This window comes from Muscardinus avellanarius (genome assembly GCF_963383645.1).
Source record: "Muscardinus avellanarius genome assembly, chromosome: 21".
Classification (NCBI taxonomy): Eukaryota; Metazoa; Chordata; class Mammalia; order Rodentia; family Gliridae; genus Muscardinus; species Muscardinus avellanarius.
The window spans coordinates 25831505-25854305 of NC_137807.1; the positions used below are offsets into that span (position 1 = coordinate 25831505).

Consider the following 22801-nt stretch of genomic DNA (forward strand, 5'->3'; position numbering starts at 1 on the left):
TGAGGTCCAGGTCCGGCCCAGCCCACCTCCCGTAGTCCCTGCCCTCTGCCCCGGTCCACCTTAAGCAGCAGCGCTGGCCCAGGCGGGTGGGGTCTCCTGCCAGGAGCCTGCGCCCTGGCCTGTCCAGGGCCCGGGAGACCAGCAGCCCCCCCCCCCCCCCAGGGCACCCTGCTCGGGGAGGCGCCCTGGGCTCTGCCGCCACACACCCGGCTGACCTGGCCGGGAGCAGGGCTCCTGCGGGGTCCAGCCCAGTGGCCAGAGGACTGAGAGGTGGCCCCAGCAGTGTCACGCCCCACCCCACCATCGTGAACGCGGGGGGAGGGGGCTCGGGAGGAGAGGGGTCCACGCCCAGCTGTGCTCGCGAGAGCGGCCCAGGAGGGGCCAGCCGCACGCTGCCGCCCTCGGCTGCAGGCGCAGGGGCTGGCCCCTCCGACCGCCGACCCGGAGGTCGCAGGACGCCTGCGTGGCCGCCCCGCCCGCAGCCCGGTCCACCTTAAGGGGCGCGCTGACATCAGCGCGCCGCCGCCGCGGGGTGGGATCTCCTCCCCTCCCCCGCCGGCCCTGCGCGTCCAGCCGCCGCCCGCTGGCCCTGGGGAGGGATGCGGCGGCGCGGCGCCCAGGATGCCCCGCAGCCCCGGGACGCGCCTCAAACCCGCCAAGTACATCCCGGTGGCCACGGCCGCGGCGCTGCTGGTCGGCTCCAGCACCCTCTTCTTCGTGTTCACGTGAGTGCGGCGGGGCCGGGCAGGGGCGGGGGCCAGGCCGCCCGGCCTGGTGGACAGGGCGCCCTGGTGGACAGGGTGCCGGGGTGGACAGGGCGCGGCGCGCTCCGGGGCAGAAAGGGCCGTGCGGCGGCTGGGCATGGTGTTGTGCCAGGGCGGCCCTGGGTGTGGCTGCAGCCCTTCCCTGCCCGGCTCACAGGGAACTGGACTGCCTGAGCCGCTGGCCCTCCCTGCAGGCGTGGGCGCTGGCGCTGCCCCAGGCCAAGTTGTCGCGTAGGTGTGGCCTGGCCTGCGTGCCACTTGCTTGCTGGGCAGCGCTGGCCGCTGGTCACCGGGTCTGGATGGGTTCTCTGCTCTCCGGTGGCCTCCTCCGGAAGACCCCGTGACCATCACACTTTGAAGAAACCGGCCAGGCTGCACCCCCGGGACAGAAAGCTACCTAGTGTGCCTCCGGCTGCCTACGGGGTCACCAGGACCTTCAAGGCCAAGCCTCCTCCGGTGGTAGGAGAGTAGTTGTAGGCCGGTGGCCTCAGCTTCAACTCCTTCTCCCACTGGCAGCCCGGAGTGACCTCCCTCCGTCGTCCTGGGGCCACCGCAGGGATCCAGGGCTGGGGCTCCAGGCTTCCCTTGTGAGGGTCTTTGACCACTCACCCCCTTCCACAAGTGCGAGGCCTGGACAAGGCCCAGGTGGGCAGAGCGTTGGACACCTGTTCCCAGGTGGGCGGCCTCTGCCTGGAGTGAGCCTGGGTGGGCCTGGTGTCCTCTGGCCCTCTAGGAGCGGGGGCAGCAGCAGTGTGTCCAGCTGGTCTGAATCGGAGCCTCTGGAGGCGGAGAGTCCCTACCTGGAGGCTGGGGATGGGTGGGAGCCGCAAGCTGCCAAGAGCGGTTAAAAAAGGCCTGTGTGGATGGGCTTATTTCTGGCTGTGGAGCCAGCTTGTTCTAGTGACTCTCCTGCTGCTCACCGTGGGGCAGAGAGGGAGGGCGAGTGTGGGCGCCCGTAGGGGACACATCTCCTACAGGGCTTCTGGAAGGCGGGGGGCTGCGGGGTCCCAGTCCCCAAGTGCACTCAGTGCCTTTCCTTGTAACTTTATGGAGAACTTGGGAAACGTCGGGAAAATAAGTTTTGTCTTTTTTTTTTAAAGATTGAACCTAGTGCATTCCCCTTCCAAGCTCTATCTCCAGCCGCCCTCCCCCCTGTTATTTATTTATTTATTTATTTATTTTTTGCAGTACTGGGATTGAACCCAGGGGCATGCTGCCTCCAGCCCTATGTTTTGTTCTTTATTTTGAAACAGGGTCTCCCTAAGTTGCTGAAAACTGGCCTTGAACCTGGAATCCTCCTGCTCGGCCTCCCAGGTACTGGGATTGTTCTTGTAAGAACAGTGCTGCTCTTGAGAAGTGGGGCTCCCTCTGGGAGCAGCACCCTGACCCTGGGCAGCCAGTTCTGACCTTGCTGGCCTTGCACCTGGGAGAAGGTGCACTGTGTGTTCCCATGGCAGCTGGGAACACGGTGCTCTTGGGTCCCATTATGGAGGCCGTCTAGTGAGGCTTGGTGGCTAGGGGTTGAGGTCCCTGGTGGACCCAGTGACTGCTGGGGACGGGACCCTAGCCTGTCCTGCCCTGGCCCTTCTGGGCTCCTCTTGGTGGCTGTGTGTGTGTGAGACTGTGGTGCTGAGAATTGAACCCAGGGGCATTCTACCTCCAAGCTAAACTCCCAACCCTATTTTAATTTTCTTCTTCTTCTTTTTTTTTTTTCGGTGGTACTGGGGTTCCTGGAAACCCTTCTACCTCCAGGCTATGCTCCCAGACACCTATGTTTTATATTTTTATTTGGAAACAGGGTCTCTTAAGCCAGTGAGGCTGGCTTTGAACCTGTGCGATCCTCCTGTCTCCGCCTCCCAAGCGCAGAGATTAGGAGCGTGCGCCACCACGCCCGGCTTTATTTTCTTTTGAAACAGGGTCTTGCAAAGTTGAGAGTCTCACTACTTGCTGAGTCTGGCCTTGAACCTGCGATCCTCCTGTCTCAGCCTCCCAAGTACTGGCCTTATAAGCATGCGCCACCATGCCTGGCTAGTGGCTCAGTTTTTGAGACAGTGGGCCCGCCATGTCCATCTGGTTAAATGGGGCTTTGGGCAGAGCTGGTGGCCATGCAGGTTGTGTGTCCTTCCCAGGATAGGCCTCTTGCCCTCAACAGCTTCTTCCTGCCCCGTGTCTGGGCTCAGGCACACCACACTTTAGACAGGGGCCCGGGAAGGGAGCGGCTCCTCACCATGCCGTCAGGGCCTGCACAAGGCTCCCTTCTTCTCAGTTCCTGGGACTTGATCAGATGGTGTCAATAGCCCCAGGTCCCCTCTCTCTACTCAGGAAATGTGAGTTACCCCCTCAGGGTAGATGCCACCCCTGTCCCATGACTCCTGGTGTCTCACAAGGTGGGGAGCCCCAGGACCCCAACCCCAGCAGGCCGTCCACATACTAGGACAGGCTGGGATGGGACGCGCCTTCTTTGAGCGAGCCCAGTGTGAGGCAGGCCCTCGTAGCCTCCTCCAGGAAGCCTCCCTGGGCTCCTGCTCCCAGAGCCCTCACCATAGTATGGCCGATCCCGGAGCTGGGTTGGGCTGTCTTATCTGTTTGGGGCGTCCGATTGGTGCGGCTGGTCCCCAGGTGTCCCCGGGCCCTGTCTACCTTGGCGGCACGGCAGGCAGACTGGCCTGGGACCCAGGCTAGGTCATGGAAGTGGGTCTGAGGCCTCCTGGGGAAGGGCCTGGGATGGAAACTGAACTCCCCTGTGTGTGCGTGTGGCCTGAGGCCTCCCGCTGCCTGAGTCCGTGTCCCCTTCTGTCCAGGTGTCTGTAGGGATCACACAGGTGGCCTGCGAGGACCAAGGGCAGAATGGCTGCAGACCCATCCCCCCACGGGCCAGAGCAACTCTCAAATGCAAACAGCGTTAATGAAGAACCTGATTTAAATGAAAACGTCTGAGTTGAAATTTTCCGTTCCACATTTAGCTGTGGCAGACATTCTACCCCTGAGGATCCCCACCTCGCTGGGTGGTATCTCCCTGCGGCCAGGCGGGGCTTGGGACCTCTACCCGGGACGCGTACTGGTGGCTCGTGTCCCGGCCCACGTCCCTGGCGCTCAGGAGGAGGAGCTGGGACCCTCCAGGATTCCCCTTGGCCCAGCCAGGGGTAGGGTAGGGGTGGGCAGGGTTCATGGAAGGCCGGGTGCCCTGCCCTGGCCCAGAGGCCTGCAGCCTGCCTGTCTCTGACCCTTTTGCAAGCTCAGGACGTGCAGGGGGCATGGGGTGCCCACTGGGGCCCCTGGAGCCCGCCAGGGTGGGAGCAGCCTGGTGTGCACCACTGCTGGGCTGTGTGGCCCTGTGGGCAGCCAGGCCTCCTAGAGCCCAGGCCAGGCCAGGCATGGAGCACACGTGTCCCCAGTGTCCTCACAAGTTCTCATCTGGCCTTCTGCGTCTCCGTGTGTTCACGCATGTCCTCAGGGTCCAGGTGTGTCCCGTCCACAGGGAGCAGTGGAAGTCCAGAGGCAGAGGGCATTGCCCGCGGCCCATGGCCAGTGGCAGCCAAGCTGGACAGGACTGGGGGCAGCGGGAGGCGGGTGTGTCCACACACGTGTGTTCACATGTGCCTGTGCTGCACATGGATGCTCACGTGCGTGCTCACGTGTGTGTCTGAGTATGCGAGCGTTGTCTTGTGTGCGGATGTGCGCGTGTGTGCGGCGTGTATGGTCTCTCTGGTACTGGGTATTGAAACCAGGGCTGTTCTCCCTCAGCCACACCCTGAACCCCTTTTGGTACTGGGAATTGAACCTAGCAGCATTCCATATCCAAGCTCTCCCCAGCCCTTCCTTATTTTTATTTTTTGGTTACTGGTGATTGAACCCAGGGGCACACTACTGCTGAGCTACAGCCCCAACCTTTTTCATTTGTTCATTTTTGGTTTTGGTACTGGGGTTCAAACCCGGGGACTGGTGAACCTCCAAGCCACACCTCTAGTCCTTTTTATTTTTTTGCTGTAAAACAGGGTCTTGCTGGGTTGTTGAGGGGGTCAAACTTGGCGATCCTCCTGTTTAATCCTTCCAAGTACTGGGATTATTTATAGGTGTGTGCCACCAGCCTGGCTTATTTCTTATTTTGAAACTGTCTCATTAAGTTTCTGAGGGTCCTGCTAAGTTGCTGAGGGAGGCTGGCCTTGAACCTGCGATCCTCCTGACTCAGCCTCCCAAGTACAGGCATTACAGGCGTGTACCTGGCCTTGCACATGTGCCCTCTGTGTACAGGAGTGGAGCTTTGCGTGTCTATGGGCCTGCGTGTTCGTTCGCACACACACCTGTGCCGTGTGCCTTGAAGCATGTTTGTATGTGGGCACGTGTGTGTCTACATGCATGTTCACACAGGTGTCTGCACCGCCTGGGTGTCCTCTTTCTCTGCTCCCTACTTAACACACATGCCTCCTGAGTCCTGGCTCCTGCCAGGCCCCTGGGTGGGGTGGAGGCCCTGAGGCGCCTGCAGCAACAGCTGGTGGTGACAGGGGACCAGTGCCTGGTCCTGGGCCCGGGCCAAACTGTGGGAGCGAGAGATGATGGGATGGCTGTGGCTCAGGTCCCTATCAGAGAGCAGGCCCCGGAGCCGGGTGTGGTGGTGCGGGCGTGTGATCCCGGTATGTGAGAAACTGAGATTGGAGGATCACCTGTTCATGGCCAGCCTCAGCTACTTAGTGAGCCTCTTAGCAATGTAGTGAGACCCTGTTCCCAAACATAAGGACTGAGTATGTAGCTCGGAGGTGGAATGACCCTGGGTTCAATCCCCAGTTCTGGGGAAAAAAAAAAAGAGCCAGGCCCCTTGAGCCTCCTGGCACAGAGCTAATCCCCCACTCACCCTCCAGGCCGCCGCCGCCCAGCACCTTAGTGCAAACACCGCCCCGCTGCGGTGGGCACGGCCAGATGGGCCCTGGGTGTCATGTGGAATCTGTGCCCACCCACTCCGGGCACCTCACTTAGGGCCCCTGCCTGGCCCAGGGGCAAATTGAGGTTGAAGGACACAGTAGGGCAGCCTCGTGCCGGTGGGGATCTCTGGACGGGGCGGGGCTCAGGCCCTGCCCACCCCATGCATGAGCACACTGCCAAGGCCAGACCCACTGGGGCCCGGCAAGCAGGCTCAAAGCCTGGCTCACAGGCAGACAGGCCGAGGCCCTCAGCTCTTTGTCTAGAAGACACGGGACAGCCAGGCGTGGCAGCACACACCTCTGATCTCAGGACTGAGAGGACTGCAGGCTCAACTCAGCAACTTAGGTTTCAAAATAAATAAGCCAGGTGTGCACACACTTGTCATCCCAGCACTGGGGAGGCTGAGAAAGGAGGATCCAGATTCGCGGACAGCCTCCACAACTTAGTGAGACCCTGCTTCAAAATAAATAATAATAATAATAAAAAAATAGGGCAGGGGCTGTAACTCGGAAGTTGAATGCCCCTGGGTTCTATCCTCAGACCCGCAAACAAAAACAAAAAATAAAAAACCCCTCAAAACTCAAAACAAAACAAAAATAAATAAATAAATAAATAAATAAATAAATAAATAAAGGGACGAGGAGCGTAGCTGTGTTCAAATGCCCTGGGCGCGTACTCACTCCAACACGCAGATGTGAGGAGGTCTGTTCTCACAGCGGGGTCGGCATGCACCTGCGGCTGTGAGGACCGCCTGGCCTGGGTGCCCACCTGGGGCCCCTCCCCGCATCTGTGCGTCCGTCCACCTGGCTACAGCTGGTCCCAGGACTCTGGGGGCCCTTCCTCTCCCAGAGCTGCTGGTTCCACAGGCTCCACGGGGATGTGCTTGCTATTTTGAAGTATTTATTTATTTATTTATTTATTTATTTATTTATTTATTTATTGGTGCTGGGTGAACCCAGGGGCACTCTACCTCTTGGCCACACTCCAACCCTTTTTTGTTTGTATTTTGAAACTATACTGCTGAGGCTAGCCTTGAACCTGCAATCCTGGGATCCAGGTGCGCCCCAGCAAGTCCAGCGTACAGAATTGATAGGCGCATTTCAAGTGCAGGCAGTATGGCAGACACGGAGGCCTGTGCGGTGTGAGCACCCCTGGCCACCAGGTGGCGGCGACAGAGCCAGGTCCTGCTGCCACGGGGACCCTCCCCGTTTCAGCGGTATGCTCCTCCTGTGTCCCTGCAGGGCCCTGGAGAAGAGAGGGGCATCTCATGGCTATCGGCCCCACAGAGGATGCTGCTGTAGGAAGCAGAATCTTTAAATAGCCTCTTGCTTTCTACTAAAAATAGTTCTGCTGCCATGGTGGTGGTTGCCTGGGTGGCGGGCTGGCTCCTGGCCAAGGCAGGCGTGGGTGCTCCCGCGTGGCCGGCGTGCGCTGGGGCGGCGGGCAGGGCCATGTGCCCCCATTGTCCCGCTATTTGCCAGTGCGCCCTGTCCCCGCTGTTGAGCCGCTGTGAGGGAATCCCACCTCCCTCTGACTCCATGGAGGCCCGATGCGGGGAGGGGGTCCTGTCCCCTCTTTCCATGGCAGCCGGCACTGGGGAAGAGCCCCAGGGGCTTTGTGGGAGCCGAGCGGGTGGCCTTGAGGACCCACTCGGGCAGGCTCAGGATTGGGGCCAAGGGCCAGCAGGACTCTGGTCAGGCGCTGTGAGGCCCGAGGCAGGTGCCCTTTAGGAAGGTGTGCGAGACCTTTCCAGGAAGCATGTGGCAGAGAGCCAGCGGTCCTGGCAGGCTTCCGAAAGAGGGGGCGGCCGCTGAGCCTAGTGCTTCGGGGTGAGGAGAGGGGAAGGAGGGTGCGTTCCAGTGTCTCCAGCGTCCGTGCCACCATCTGGGAAGCAGGACTGTGGCCTCAGGGAAGAGTCGGGGGCTGCACCCAGGCGTTTCCTGACCCAGGCTGGGGACAGGTCCAGGCAAGGCCTGGGCTGGCCACACCTGCCCAGGCAGGCCACCAGCCATGGGCACTGCGGGCTCACTTCCTGTCTGTGACCCCCAGGGCGGGCAGCTTGGGAAGTCGGGCTGGGGTCAGGACGTGTTGTGGCTCTGAGCCACCTCTCTGAAGCGGTGCCTCTCCAGGCACATGGGCCTCTGCGAGCCCCAGTTCCCTCCACTAGGAGTCCGTTCCAGGTGGCTGCCTCCGGGATCCCCAGGATCACAGCTGGCAGGTGGGGAACCCACGTCTGGGCATGGCTCGTGCGGCCTCTGGTGTTGAGCCGGGGGCTGGTGGACAGCGGAGGCCCTGCAGGCCTGCACGCCTGTAGCGCATCTTACAGCCTGCCCCTGCGGCCCGCCGCACCCCAGCTCGCTGCCTGGCTGTCGTTCCAGGTGCCCTTGGTTGACGAGAGCTGTGTCCCCTGCAGTCCCTGTCTACAATGGTATCATCTTCCTTTTTGTCCTGGCCAACTTCAGCATGGCCACCTTCATGGACCCTGGCGTCTTCCCCCGAGGTAGGGCCTAGCGGGCGGCTCAGCCTTGGGACAGACTCGGGGTTCCCGGTGGGTGGAGGTTGGAGAGGGGCTCACCTCGCTGTCCTCCCGTCCTGCAGCGGATGAGGACGAGGACAAGGAAGACGACTTCCGGGCCCCTCTGTACAAGAACGTGGACGTGCGGGGCATCCAGGTCCGCATGAAGTGGTGCGCCACCTGCCACTTCTACCGTCCGCCGCGCTGCTCCCACTGCAGCGTCTGTGACAACTGCGTGGAGGTGACTGCCCCGCCCCGCCGCCCCGAAGCCCCGCCCCGCCGCCCCGAAGCCCCGCCCCCGCCCTGACGCCCCGCCCCGCCCCGCCTCTGCCTAGGACTTCGACCACCACTGCCCCTGGGTCAACAACTGCATCGGGCGCCGGAACTACCGCTACTTTTTCCTCTTCCTGCTCTCGCTCAGCGCGCACATGGTCGGCGTGGTGGCCTTCGGCCTGGTCTACGTGCTGAACCACGCCGAGGGGCTGGGTGCCGCACACACCACCATCACGTATCCTTAACCTGGAGGCCGGGACCTGCCACGGAAACGCCGAGAGGGGCCGGGCGGGCGGCCGTGGCGGGAGAGCGAGCGTGGCAGGTGCCTGCTCCTGCAGACGTTGGCCTTAACGGGCCAGCATGGCCGTCATGTGCGTGGCTGGTCTCTTCTTCATCCCCGTCATCGGCCTCACCGGCTTCCACGTGGTGCTGGTCACGCGGGGGCGCACCACCAACGAGCAGGTGCCGGGAGCCCTCGCGGGGCGGCCGGGGTGTGGGGCTGTGCCTGCCTCGTCCCTCCGCACGGTCCTGCCCCGGACACTGCGGGAAGGCTGCCGCCCACCCCGCTTCCCACTTCCTGCGGCCCCTCACCCTGCCGGCCCTGGCTGCATCCTGCGTGGCCAGGCTGGCTGAGGACTCCTGCGTCCACAGGTGACCGGAAAGTTCCGTGGGGGCGTGAACCCCTTCACCCGAGGCTGCTACGGGAACGTGGAGCACGTGCTGTGCAGCCCCCTGGCACCCCGGTGAGGCTCCGCCTGGGGGAGGGCAGCCGTGGACTCCCTGCCTGGCCGCTGACCCCTCTGCCCGCAGGTACGTGGTCGAGCCGCCACGCTTGCCGCTGTCCATGGGCCTGAAGCCGCCCTTCCTCCGGCCAGAGCTCCTGGAGCGAGCGGCACCGCTCAAGGTCAAGCTTGACAACGGGCTGAAGGCCGGCCTGGGCCGCAGCAAGGTGGGGGCCTGGCCCGCTGGGAGAGGGGTGGGGCCAGACCCTCGCAGGGGGATCGAGGGCCCCCAGAGGAGGGGCTGAGTGGATTCTGGCCCCCCCGGAGGGAAGCCTCAGTTAAGTCCCGCCCTGGGCCCAAGCCCCACCCATGGCCGACCCCGCCTCTCCCAGTCCAAGGGTAGTCTGGACCGGCTGGATGAGAAGCCCCTGGATCTGGTGCCACCGCTGCCCCCCAAGATGGAGGCGGGTACCTTTGGAGGTGACCTGAAGACCCCCCGGCCTGGCAGTGCTGGTGAGGTGGAGCAGCCCAACTGGGGAAGGGGCGTCGACGGACCTTCCTCCCACCCCAGTCTGACAGTGCGTCCTGTCCCCAGAGAGTGCCCTGTCGGTGCAGAGGACCAGCCCCCCGACACCCGCCATGTACAAATTCCGTCCAGCTTTCCCCGGTGGTTCCAAGGCACCGTTCTGTGGGCCTAGTGAGCAGGTAAGGTGGCCAGGCCTCGTCCCCAGCCCAGGCCCGGGGAGGGACTGCCAGAGAGGCTGAGCCTCCCAGAGAGACCTGTCTAGGAGAGGCCAGCCCCCAGGGAGACTATACCCGGGAGACCACGCCCCCAGGAAGGCTGGTCCACAGGAAGCCACGCCCAGGAGAGGCGAGGCCCAGGAGACCACGCCCCCAGAGAGGTCTCCCGTCAGAGAGCCCAACCCTTTGTTCTTGCCAGCAGGACCCCACCTGTGCCAGGCCCTGTGTCCAGGAAGGGGCTGATGACCCTGCTAGGTGGGCGGTTGCCCTGGCAGCAGCGCCGCCAGTACGACTGGAATTCCAAGTTACTCTGAAAGGCCCACGGGAAGCCTTGGAAAGAATTGGAGATCTGTTCAGAAAACATGCTTATTTTCCCCAAGTTAGAAATTCTGCCGCCCATTACTGTGGAACGGAGGCAGTGCTGGGCAGCCTGCAGTGACCCAAAGCCCTGAGTGTCCAGGGCAGCCCTGAGGGCTCCATCCCTGAGGGACCCCCTCCCCTCGGCACCCACAGCCTGCCCCCGCTGCCTTGGTGGCACTGGATGGACCCACGGTGGCCCTGTGCCACGGGAGGAGGTTGGCCCTGGTCGGGAATGGGGCGCTCCAGGGGCTCTCCTGCGTCCCCGGCTTCCAGGGACTGGCCTGGATCCCATGGAGGAACTGTGGGTGGCTTTGTGCACCAGGCCACGTTGCCTCACCCCCTTTGGGGTTTGAGGTTAGTTGGGCTTTTCCCAGCCAGGCCACCTCGCATGAGCCCAGAGTACTGTCTCCCCACAGGTCCCAGGCCCTGACTCCCTGACCCTGGCGGATGACAGCACCCACAGCCTGGACTTTGTGTCCGAGCCCAGCCTGGACCTCCCCGACCACGGGCCTGGCGGCCTGCACCCGGCCTACCCGCCGTCCCCACCGCTCAGCGCCACCGATACCTTCTCCGGTGCTTTGCGCTCCCTGAGCCTGAAGGCTGCCGGCCGGCGGGGTGGTGACCACGTGGCCCTGCAGCCCCTGCGCTCCGAGGGCGCCCCCCCCACGCCCCACCGCAGCCTCTTTGCCCCCCACTCACTGCCCAACCGAAACGGCAGCCTGTCCTATGACAGCCTGCTCAACCCCGGCTCTCCCCGTGGCCACGCGTGCCCGGCACACCCCTCCGTCGGCGTGGCTGGCTACCGCTCACCCTACCTGCACCCTGGGGCGGCAGGCGAGCCCCCACGGCCCCCACCCCGCAGCTTCAGCCCCGTGCTGGGCCCCCGGCCTCGGGAGCCCTCGCCCGTGCGCTATGACAACCTGTCTCGGACCATCATGGCCTCTATCCAGGAGCGCAAGGACAGGGAGGAGCGGGAGCGGCTGCTGCGCTCCCAGGCCGACTCTCTCTTCGGTGACTCTGGAGTCTACGACGCGCCCAGCTCCTACAGCCTGCAGCAGGCCAGCGTGCTGTCCGAGGGCCCCCGCGGCTCCGTGCTGCACTACGGCTCCCGAGATGACCTGGGGGCTGGCCCTGGCTTCGGTGGCGCCCGCAACCCTGCCCTGCAGACGTCGCTGTCATCCCTGTCCAGCTCTGTGAGCCGGGCACCACGGACATCCTCCTCCTCCCTGCAGGCCGACCAGGCCAACAACAACGCTCCAGGGCCCCGGCCTGGCAGCGGCTCACACAGGTCGCCTGCGCGCCAGGGCCTGCCCTCCCCGCCTGGCACTCCCCGCTCGCCCTCCTACGTGGGCCCCAAAGTTGTCGCCTTCATCCACACTGACCCCCCGGAGCGGCCGCCCTCGCTGGCTGTGCAGAGGTGGGTGCCTGGAGGTCTGCATGGATTCTTAGTGCCTGGTGGGCCTCTTGGCCTGGTCCTCACAGGTTGTCCTGGGAGCCTGTGCTTGCCAGCAGGGACAGGGCAGGGAGGGTGGGCCTCATCCTGAAGGCTTTTAGCTCCCGTGTAAGGGTGGTCCAGCTCAGGACGTCCTGGCATGCTCCATGGATCCCAAGCCTAAGTTCATCCGGAGCTGGCGCAGACTCAGCACAGAGAAGGGCCCTGGGGCCTCTTCCTCTGGACTGGGTGGCACATGGCGCATGGGATATCTTTGGGCTGCAGACTCTGACCTTCCTGGGTCTCCACATGGCTTCAGGAGTCCCTGAGGCTGGGGTCCCTCATCTTGGGGTGAAATGTGCCACCGTGGGTACACAGTCCCAGGAACAGGGGTCTCCCTGTTTCTAGATGGGGAGACTGAGACCCGGAGAGGGCAGGCTGGCTCTAGGCCCCCGGGGAGCTTGGTGACCCAGGCCACCTCCCAGGGCCAGGCCCTGTGGGAGAGCTGAGCATAGCAAAGGCCGCGTCCGCAAGGGTGGCTCCAGCTCCAGCAGCCTGAGTATGGGCTTATTCTTTCCACTTGGCAGAGGCGGCCCCATGGTCCAGGCTACATGGCCCGTGGGGCTCAGAGCTGAGCCGTGAGTGGCCTGGTCCTGAGCCAGGCTGCGGGGCCGGGGAGGTGTCTGGAGGGATGGGGAACATCCTCGGGTGTTAGCGGTAAGGTCGGGAACGCCACTGGTCAGCACTGGCCAGGCGAGAGGCCCAGGGGCTCCGTCTGATGTCTCTGGTGGCCTTGCTCTCTGGCTAGTGCCAGCTGGGAGGGATTGAGGGCCCGGGGGGCGATGGGGGTTCTGATGTCTTCTGTTGGCCCCTTCCGGGGAGGGGGCTCCCCAGGGTCCAGGACCCAGGGCTCCTGTCTGCGTCTGTGTGCATCTGTTACTCCACTGTCCTGCGTTCACTGTGTGTGTGCGTGTGTGTTTTGATGCAGGGACCACCCTCAGCTGAAGACCCCCCCAAGTAAGCTAAACGGGCAGTCCCCAGGCCTGGTCCCCCCGGGGCCCGCCGCCAGCCCTGCCCGGCACACGCTGGTTAAGAAGGTGTCCGGCGTGGGTGGGACCACGTACGAGATCTCCGTGTGAGAACTGACCGCCACCCATCCGCCGTGGCGCCACAGACACCAGCACCCCACGGCGGCTCCCCCACCCCCTCCGGCTTCTCCGCCCCAGGGAGAGGAGGCCCGAGCCTGGTGTCGGACGCGCCAGGAGGAGAGCTACGCTTCTGCGAGCCGGTCCCCGCGCCCTCTGCCTGCCTGTCCACCAACCTGTTCAGAGGGCCTCTTCCCTTGGCCAAGCTCAACGCCTCCACCATCCCCCTTGTCCCCCCAGGCCAGTCCAGCGGGCCCCTCCCCTCCGGCCGGGTCACTGTGTCCAGTGATGAGCCGAGGGAGCCCTGGAGCCCGCCTGGCAGCTGCTCCCGAGGGTTTGCCTTTTACCCGCTGGCAGCTTGCAGCTTGGCAGGGCTGTGCCCCTGCAGGCCTGGCCTGCCCAGTGGGGCGAAGGTGGACACGCCAGCCGTGGCGGGGTCCCCGCGCGTGCGTCCCGTCTCGCCCGCCGTGGGCGCGTCCCCGTGTCTGTGTGCTGTGCCACATTGATGTGTTAGTGCTGGCTGCTGCTGTCTTCCATTGAAGCCTTAACTTACGCTTTCCGCTCTTGTGGGAGAGGAGAGGGCAGGGCGGCCGGCCGGGCCAGCAAGGCCCAGCGAGCGCCTTCCCCAGCCCTCAGGCTCTCCCTGCCAACCTGGAGAACCCCCACCCAACGCATAGAGTCCCTCGTGGAAAGCACATGGGGAGTGTCTCCGAGCCCCCCGCCCGGGAGCAAACACGTGGCAGCGTCCGCTTGCGTTGTGTCTGTTTTATGTTTTTATACCTACATCTATATATCTATAATTTTATTAAAAAAAAGAGAAAGAGTCATTCGGATCCTTTACTTGGGCCAGGCCAGGACCGGGTGCAGGGGCCTCGGCGGAAGGGAGGGCCTCGGGAGGGCGGCCCCGCTGGCTCAGGCCCGCCAGCTGCTGGCGCAGGTTTCTGCTGTTGGGGTGGGGGCCAGCGGGCGTGATGTCTCATGCCCCGGATCTGCATCATTCCTGGTGGTTTGGGGGGAAAGGGCGTTTGGGGAAAGACGGGCTTGGGGGAGGGAATGGGGTACAGTGCAGCTTGCTAGTGACCTCCGGGGTCACAGAACTTTCTGGAACTCTTGTCCGCGTGTGCTGTGGACAGGCAGTGCCAGGAATCCCCTGGGACTGACCGGGGGGGGGGGGATGAGCAGGCCCAGTGCAGGGGACGGGTGCTTGGGGACCCAGAGGGAGTTGCCTGAGCCTGGGACCCCACAGCTCGGCCCCACGCTGACCTCCACCTTTCTGCTTTTCTCTTACGGATGTTGCGGCCCGTAGGGGGCGAATAGGCACCTGTAGCCGTGGATGGGTGTGGCGTGGCCAGCCCAGGGGCACCCCCGGCCTGCACCTCTGCCACCTCGGCCTCCCCGAGGACCGCCCACCACTGCGGGCCCCCTGGAGCCAGGCCGCCGGGCCACCCCCCTACGGGACCATGTGCCGCCTGCACTCGGCCGCATCCAGCCTCTTCCCCAGCTTCTCGGGGGGGCCCTAGCGGGACGCCAGGAGGCTGCTCTGAGGCCACACACAACCCGGCCTGGGCCCAGGGGTCCCGGTTGCCCTGGACCCTGGAGTGGAGCTGGGCGTGCGCTGAGGGGCCCTGTCTCCACCAGCCACGTCTTGGCCAATTGCAGCCTGCCAGGGCCTGTGACCCTGTGTCCAAGTGACCTCAGGGAGTTCCCTACCTGCTGCGGGGGGTCCAAGCACCCCACTGGGGGTGCCACTCCAAGCCACCGGGACCAGCAGGACCTTCACCCCAGCCTCCCTAAGCCACCAAGCACTTTAGACTAGCCACTCCTCCTGGGGAGCCCCGGCCTCTGTGGGTTGGGTGGGGGTGGGGGCCTCAGGTTATTCCCCTACCCCACCCCTAGCACATGAACAGATGCCTTAACTTCCCGGAGCTGCCGGCGTGCCGAGCCTGGGACCCCAGCCCGTCAGCTTGGCCCCTCGCCCGCCCACCGGTTCCCGCCGACCCTGCTACAGTTGCACCGGAGCCGGAGCCGCCGCATCCGGAAGCCGGTGCCACAGCTGCAACCGCGGCCCCGGCGCCCTTCTGGGGCAGAGCAGGAGGGATCCCTGCCCGCCCTCCTGCGCAGGGTCCCGTCTCAGAGCCCACCCTGGGCAGTGACTTCCCTGTTGTTCTAAAGGATACCCCACTTTACTCCCCCAATAAAATTTCTGGTGTTTACTTCCATGGCTCTGCCCACCAGTGTGGTCCGCTTGTCTGAGCCTTGGGCAGTGCCAGGAGGCTGGACTGGCCAGGGACCCTGGGTTGGGGATGGGTGGGGAAGTAGCCCAAGGGTGCGGGCTGGCCGGATGGGAACGGGGGCATGCGAAGGCCACGCACGAGGCCAGCATCTCCGGCCTCCGTGGTCCCCAGAGGGCTCGGCCCAGCAGGCAGTAAGTAACCAAGGTGCTGTGGTTCCACACTGTGCCGTCACGTTTCGGGGGAGACTCTCCTGCAACACCCTTGGGTCTCCTCACAGAGGCGCAGGTGGGGCATGGGAGCCAGTGCTGGTGCTGGGGTGAGGCAGGAGTCTCCCCTGGGGGACCCCCCTGCCGGATGCAAGTCAAATGCCTGTTCCTGTTTCCATGGAAACGAGCTCACACACCAAGCACGTCATGACTATATGTCCAGCGGCAGGCCCAGCCCTCAGGACAGACCCCGCCTCCGCCCTTCTCCGCGGCTCCTGGCGGGGACAGTGCGCAGCTGTGCTGTGGCCAGGGGCTGGTGGGGCCACAGGGCACCTGCGGCAATGCCGGCCACCCGGCCTCCTCCTTGCTGGGGCCACTGGGCTTCCGGCCTAGAAGGGCAGGAAGTCGTCCACCTCGAGGCGCAGGAAGGGGCCCAGGAGGGCCCGGAGCTTCCAGACGGTGGCTCGGCTCAGCAGGGGCGGCACTAGCCCCTCGAAGGGCGCGGGGTCCACCACGTACACGTAGGCGGCGGTGCAGGCCAGCAGGACGCCCAGCAGTAGCCTCAGGGCCAGCAGCCTGCGGGCGGTGGTGGTCAGGGGGCAAGGGGCACCCGCAGGGACGATCCTGGGGACTAGACTGCCCACAAAGTGACCTACCAGAGCTGGCCCTTGAGGTCCTCGGAACATCCCAGCGGTGGCCTCCCTTTCTGCCAGAGAAGGGGCCGAGTCAGAGCCTGCTGGGGACCACGGCAGGGGCTCCTAGCTCTGTGGACCCTTGCTGCGGGGGACTCCAGAGTAGACCAGCCCCGCCCCGCCCCGCCCCGCCCCGCCCCGGGCTGGCCCCCCAGAGCCCACTTCTCCCCTCCTCTTGGCAGTCTCTTGGGCAGGACCAGGTCTCCAGGCTGGGCAGGGCCTGTGGGGTGGGGGCTCACCTCCAGGCATGCCATCTGCTTCTTCTTCCTGGCCTGAGTGCGGCACTGGGCCCGCTCCCTGGGGGGCCGCACTGTCAGGACCGCACACCCCTCACCCCCAGTCTGACGTCACCCCCTACTGTGGAATTGGGGTGTCAGAGACTGATCCGCCCCATCCCAACCTGGCTCGGTCAGGCCCCGGAGCCCCACGTCACCCCAGGATCTCCAGCTGAATGTCCTCCATTTGATCTAGCACGCCCCGGACGTCCTTCTTCAGGTTCTGGGGGATGGATGAGGTGAAGGGGCTTAGCCCTGACCACCTGCCCCTCGCCATCCGTCCCCTCCACTGCTGCTTTTGGGCACCTACCAGGAGCCCAGTGGCCTGGTTGTTCAGGGCCATGTGAACTTCAGCCACTCCATCCCACACCTGGGGGCCGAGAGGCTGTGTCAGGCTCGGGGCAGGACCTGCCGGGGCCACGCCTCTGCCCTCTCCCGCCCGCTGGACGGGCACCTCGGTGATGGCCGTCTTCTTCCTCTCAAAGGACAGGCGTATCTGTCGTAGCTCATTCTGGTTGGGGAGGGACAGTGTGGGCGCGGGCACGCGCTCCCTTGGCCCCGGCCGCCCCTCCAGGCCCACCTGAGACTGCCGCACGAAGGCCTCTTCTCCCTGGCACACTTCTCGCCGCAGCTGCGGTCCGGGGGCCCTGTGGTCCAGGGGCTGGCTGCTGGCTGACTCGGGGGGCTGTGGGAGAGCCCCAGGTGAGCCCAGGCCGGGTCCGCGGCTGGGGCCGCGCAGGGTCACGGGCGGCCACACTCACCCAGGCCAAGGCGGAGGAGCTGGAGTACTGGGGGCGCAGGGGTATGAAGTGCTGGCCTGGCCCCAGGAGGGCACCCAGCTGCTCGTGGAGGTCCTGGTGCTGCCTTTTCTGGAGTGAGGAGGCAGAGCGATGGGGCCGCCGGTCACGCTCAGGGCTGCTCTGTGGCGGGCTGGGCCCGCTTTGAGGTCAGCCGCAGCCAACTCACCAGGCTGTGGCTTTCCTCTAGCTGGAGAAAAGACTGCTCTGCAGACTCCAAGGACCGGCTTGGGAGCAGCGGTGGGGCTGCCCTGGGCGAGGCCGGGGGCCCTCCCCCGGGGGGCAGGGTGGGGCAGGGGCAGGGGCAGGGTCCCGGCCCTGGGCCAGGGGATCCGCCCTGCCTGGGCGGTGCTTGCTCTGGCCCTGGGTGCAGGGGGCAGTCCCACCCCAGCCCGGCCTCCAGGGCTCCTGGTCGAAGCCCCGCCGGTTCTCTGGCTCTCTGCTGCTGCAGAACTCCTTCTTTCCCCGTGAGAAAGACCCTGGGCGCCTCGCCCACCACCCTGGGCCCCCCGCCCCCAGGCCTGGGGGCTGGGAAAGGCCTGGCCAGCTCCAGAGACTGAGCGGAGGGGAGCGGGATCAGGCAGGGCCATCTTACAAATCCCTGGCAGGGCTGATCCGAGGATCCTCCGTGGCTACTTGAGGCTGGGGCAGGGGGACACTGGGGGTAGGAGTGGCCGCAGGGGCCCAGGGTTTTCGGCCCCTCCATCCCTCCCTGTGACCCCTTCCTGACCCCAGGTCCAGGCTCTGGCCTGGCTGACCTGCCACCCTCTTACTGAGGGCTGTTGGGTCTCATGCTGGCTCCCAGGTCTGTGCCAGGCAACAGTCACAAAGGCCTAGGTGCAGTGAAGGAGGTCACAATGGGCGCGGCTGGGACCGGAGCCTGCTACCACTGAGACCCTACGGCTGAGTCCTCCCCCAACCGAGACCCTACAGCCGAGTCCTCCCCTGACTGAGATTCTACAGCTGAGTCCTCCCCCGAATGAGACCCGAAGGCTGAGTCCTCCCCCCTGAGACCCGAAGGCTGAGTCCTCCCCCCTGAGACCTGAAAGCTGAGTCCTCCCCCCTGAAGGCCAAGTCTCCCCTCCTTTGGTTGAACGACCTCCTCCAGGAACGTCCTAGGAAACGGGCTCAGCCGGTGCAGACATTTTCATACCAGTGACCAGGGAGGCTGAAGCAGGAGGACTGTGTGTCCAGGCCTGCCTGGACACCTGAGTGAGACCTGTCTAAAAAATAAAAAGGGTATGTCTCAGTGGTAGAGTGCTCCTGGACTGGATTTGTTCCCCAGTACTAGGGGTGCCGGGGGCTGGTTCTGAGGAAATCTCAGGCCTGGGAGAAAACACGTGTGGCCCTTATGGTCCCTGGGTGTGTCTGGCTGGGTGCACCTGCCTGAAGGTGCGTGTGTAGGCCACGTACCAACCCACGCCCTCCGAGCCCAGGCCAGCCAGGCTGCTCCCACTGGGTCTGGCGTGGCCTCGGATGGGGGGTTGAGGGGGACACACCTCCAGGTCGAGGGGCAACTCGCCGTGACTCCTGGCTGCTGACCCCGGGCTGGGATTCTGGACCTGCTGAGGAGGTCTTGTGGCTCAGGGTGCTGGGCACTCGGTGGGCGTGCGCCGTATTTTCGATGATTTTCTTTCTCAGTGCGGGGATAGAACCCAGGCCTGGTGCGTGCTAGGCAAAGCCTCCCTGGAGCGCCATCAGCCTGGCATGGGCCACACGGGGCGGCAGCTCGCTGATAGAAGTCTCTCTGCTCTGCCCACTTCCCTTGTGAACGCTCAGTGCTGGCCCTTTTGGTGGAGTCATGGCTTCTTTCCCTGGATCCTAATACTCTCATGGTGTCCAGCTGTGTGCTGCTCAGCAACCAGGAGAATCCATCCTTAGACACTGTGGCTGTGCGAAAACCCCGAGGTTCACTACGCAAGCCCAGCTCTATGTAGTGCAGCCTCCTACACAGAGGCTGCACGGCGCATAGGTGGTTCATACAGCTACCCCACACGCGGATGTGCAGCGTAGAGCCCATGCCTACGTGTATGGAGTAACCCATGCTCCTTGGGCCACGGTGACCCAAACAGCACGAGATGGAATCCACAGGAGGCACCGGGAGGCGCGACGGGCGGCAGCGGAGGGCTGCCGTGGAGACGGCACGGTGGCTATTTTATGGGGAACTCTTTAATAAGTAGGAGTGCACTGTAAATATCGACAGGAAATGTGCCGTGATAGATGCAGAGACGGCGACACGCATCTTCTTACCAGGGCTGCTCCTAATTACAGGCGCATGTGGTCCTGGGGCCGGGACCCAGGGCCTTCTACCTCTGAGCTCTACCTCCTGCCTGCTTTAGTTTGCAATAGGGTCTTTCTAAGTTGCTGAGGCTGGCCTTGAACCTGCAATCTTCCGCTCAGCCTCCTAAATATGGGGTGACCTCAGTGAATTTATGGTTATGTGTGCTTGTTCATGTGGTATTGGGGATTGAACCCGGGGCATTCTACCTCTGAGCTACTGCTCCAGGCCATTTTTTTTGTTGTTGTTGCTGTTGTTGAAACTGAAGATAGAATCTGGAGATATTTACGCCCTTTATTTTTTTCTTATTTATATATTTTAATTTTAGGTGCTGGGGATTGAACCCAAGTGCATTCTACTTCCCAGCTACACCCCCAGCCCTATTTTTTGTTCTTTATTATTAAACATAGTCTCACTAAGTTGCTGAGGCTGGCTGAGAGCCTGCCATCCTCCTGCCTCAGCCTCCCGAATGCTGGGATCACAAATGTCTCCCTAGATTGCCGTGAGTCTCCCTAAGTTGCTGAGTCTGCCCTCAAGCCGGGATCCTCCTGTCTCCGTCCCCCACGCTTTGGGTTTACAGGCGTGCACCACCACGCCCAGCACATCTATGTCCTTTGAGCTGGCACAGTGGCGCATGCTTGTAACCCCAGTACTTAGGAGGCTGAGCAGGAGGATCACAGGCCTGAGGCCAGCCTCGTCACTTAGCGAGAGCCTCCCCAAAGCGTGTTCAAGCTCTTGCCTGCTGGGACAGCAGCCGAGCAGAAAGAGGCTGGGACTGAGGACCGATGGGACGGGAAGGCCTGGGCCTGGGGCTGCTTCTGAGGGCCCCGGGCGGTGGGCCTCCGACGCCTGCTGGCTCCATCCTCTTGGGGAGTTCATGGGTCTCAGGGTGGGCTCTTGGAGGGCCTAGGAGGTGAGGTGGCTGTGGGTGGGAGTGGGGCAGTGCAAACAAAGGCTTTCGGCGGGCCTCAGGGTGGGGTGAAGTGGGGTGGGGGTTCCGTCCTATTCTCTGGTGTTCCTGGTTCTCCTGGGTGCCTGGTGGGCTCCCGGGATGTTTGATGACCCCTGTAATAATGATAGCATGTGACTGTGGTGGTGCGCGCCCAGAATCCCAGGGTGTAGGGGGCTGAGACAGAAGGATCCCAGGTCTGAGGACAGCTGCAGCAACACAGCAGGACCCTCAGCAACCTAGAGACCCTGTTCCAAAACAAAAGGTGAAAACAGGGGTAGGGTGCAGCTCAGAGGTAGAATGCCCCCGGGTTCAACCCCAGTGCCGCACATGTACACGTACGCACACACAGAACAGTCCCACAAATGACAGTGAAAGGCTGGAGTATAGCTCAGAGATACAATGCTCCTGGTTTCAGTTCCCAGTACACACACACACACACACACACACACACACACACACACACACACAGTGGTCATGCAGATGAATTGCCTGGTGAGGTCCTCAGGTGCTCTGCAGGGGCCCGGAAACCTGGGTGCACCTGTGCCCTGTGCTGCCGGAGGCCACGGGGTGCCTTCCTTCTCGGCCTGGCGCCCCACCCTCCCTGAGGCCATGGGGTGCCTCCCTTCTCGGCCTGGAGCCCCACCCTCCCCGAGGCCCGTAGCTTTCCTTGCGCTGTGCCCGGATAGAAGTTTGGCTGCGTGCCTCCTCTGATTCTCCCTCCCTCTCCCTGTGGGTCCTGCAGTGCGGTCCTGAGCCCCAGGAAGTCCCATGAGGGGTGTGTGGGGTCTGTGAGGAGAGTGGAGCCCCGGACCTGCAGCAAGGTAGGGTCCCCGTGCGCTGGGTCAGACCTGCTAACTCTGCAATGCATGGGAAGTGCATGGCGGGGTCTGCAGCAAGTCTGGGCTCCAGGATGTCCACACAGAAGAGGGCTAAGTCGGCCTCAGGGTACTGGGGCACCGGGGCACCGGCTGGCCACTGTAACTCCCGGCCTCTTGTATGGCAAGTGCGGCCAGCCGGAGCATGTTACGGAGGCAGGGGGAGCTGTGGCCCATGTTGCCAGGCAGCGCATCCCTGGACGCCAGTTGCCATGGTAGCAGCTTCCTGCTCGTGTTGCCATGACGCCCGGACGGCCTTGGGGATCCTGGAGTAGTGAGAAGGGGCCTCCCCAGCTGCCCTTGGCCCTCCTTGGCTTGTGGCCAGGGAAGCTGAGGCCAGACCCGGTCACTGGCAGGAGACGCAGGCCTTCCTGCCCAGAGCTGGCTGGGGACAGGGCGGGGTCTAGACGAGCACTCTGGCCAAACTCACTGGGACCCTGGCATTCCTTCCTCCCTTCCTTCCTCTTCCTTCCCTCCTTCCTTCCTCTCTTCCTTCTTTCCTTCCTCCCTCCCTTCCTCTCTTCCTCCCTTCCTTACTTCCTCCCTCCCTTCCTCTTGGCACTGAGGACGAACCCAGGGGCTCTGCCTCTGAGTTACACCCCTAGCCCTTTTTATTCTGAAGCAGGGTCTTGCTAAGTGACTGCACACTGGCCTTGAACCTGCGACCCTCCAGTTTCCGCCTCCCAAGTCCTGAGATCGCAGGTGTGTGCCGCCCCGCCAGGCCTGAGCTCACTCCATGTTTCTTGCACCCCCCTTCTTTTGGTACTTGGGATTGAACCCAGGGCATCGACCTCCAAGCTACACCCCACCATCCTCCTGTCTCAGCCTCCCAAGTCCTGGGATGGCAAGCACTGTGCCTGGCGTGAGCGCTCCTCTGCTCTGTCTCAGAGGTGCAGCGGGAGCCTTGGGCCTCCCAGGTGTCACTAGACCCCGAGCCGAGAGGACGGGCCCACTGGAGGCTGGGTGAGGGCTGGCGGCCTGCCGGTGGTACCCATACCGGGGATGCTGGACCGCATTCCTGGCAAGCAGACACGCGTCGCTGAGTGCTGGGTGGCCTTTCCTGCTCTCCGCAGCCTGGAGACACAGGACAGGCCCATGCCCACGAGGTCCTCCCGGGAACCCCCACTTCGAGGCGGAGGCTCAGGACGGGGAGGGCACGCCCCAGCATGCTGCATGGCTCACCATGTGCTGTGACAGGCCATCCGTCTCTCCTCCCAGGTGACTCTCTGGACACCCGCTGCTCACATTTTTTATTTAAGAATCAGAGAGATAATAAGAATGTCAAGGAAAATCCTCTTGTGGACAACACAGCTCAGTAAACTCCCGTCAGTCTGGGATGTTGAGGGCTCTGAGCAGGTGGTATCTGGGGCTGCCAGGGCCCCGTGCTCCCGGGTTGCTGTGGGGAGCTGGGCATGCCCACCCCTTTCTGGGCCCAGAGGACCCCTCCCTAGGACCCCGCCCAGCTCGGCTCAGTCCCCTTTCATGTCCTTCAGCTGAATGGTGCCTGGGACCCCAGCGTGGCTGGCAGGTCTGCTGGTTAGGGTCAGGTTCACCTTACTGGGGCCAGAACCTGGGACTCCCGCCTGCCCCGCTCTAACCTCTGCATTGCCCAGATCCTACAGC

The 22801-nt window shown here is 63.7% G+C and overlaps 2 protein-coding genes across 2 annotated transcripts; one reads left to right on the forward strand and one right to left on the reverse strand.

Annotated features, from left to right (window-relative positions):
* Window positions 1–621: 621 nt before the first annotated feature.
* Window positions 622–12863, forward strand: ZDHHC8 (zDHHC palmitoyltransferase 8; the record flags this gene model as incomplete). Its single annotated transcript, XM_080717928.1, has 11 exons — window positions 622–725; window positions 8060–8181; window positions 8280–8437; window positions 8532–8704; window positions 8829–8931; window positions 9121–9212; window positions 9280–9418; window positions 9584–9704; window positions 9787–9896; window positions 10709–11709; window positions 12713–12863. 11 exons carry the CDS (start codon window positions 622–624, stop codon window positions 12861–12863), a joined length of 2274 nt encoding a protein of 757 aa, XP_080574054.1.
* Window positions 12864–15698: 2835 nt separating this feature from the next.
* Window positions 15699–17779, reverse strand: CCDC188 (coiled-coil domain containing 188; the record flags this gene model as incomplete). The annotated part of the gene is made up of 9 exons (XM_080717538.1): window positions 15699–15885; window positions 15966–16015; window positions 16241–16298; window positions 16435–16499; window positions 16587–16646; window positions 16731–16787; window positions 16857–16961; window positions 17038–17145; window positions 17243–17779. The coding sequence occupies 9 exons, from the start codon at window positions 17777–17779 to the stop codon at window positions 15699–15701; spliced, it is 1227 nt and encodes a 408-aa protein (XP_080573664.1).
* Window positions 17780–22801: the final 5022 nt, after the last annotated feature.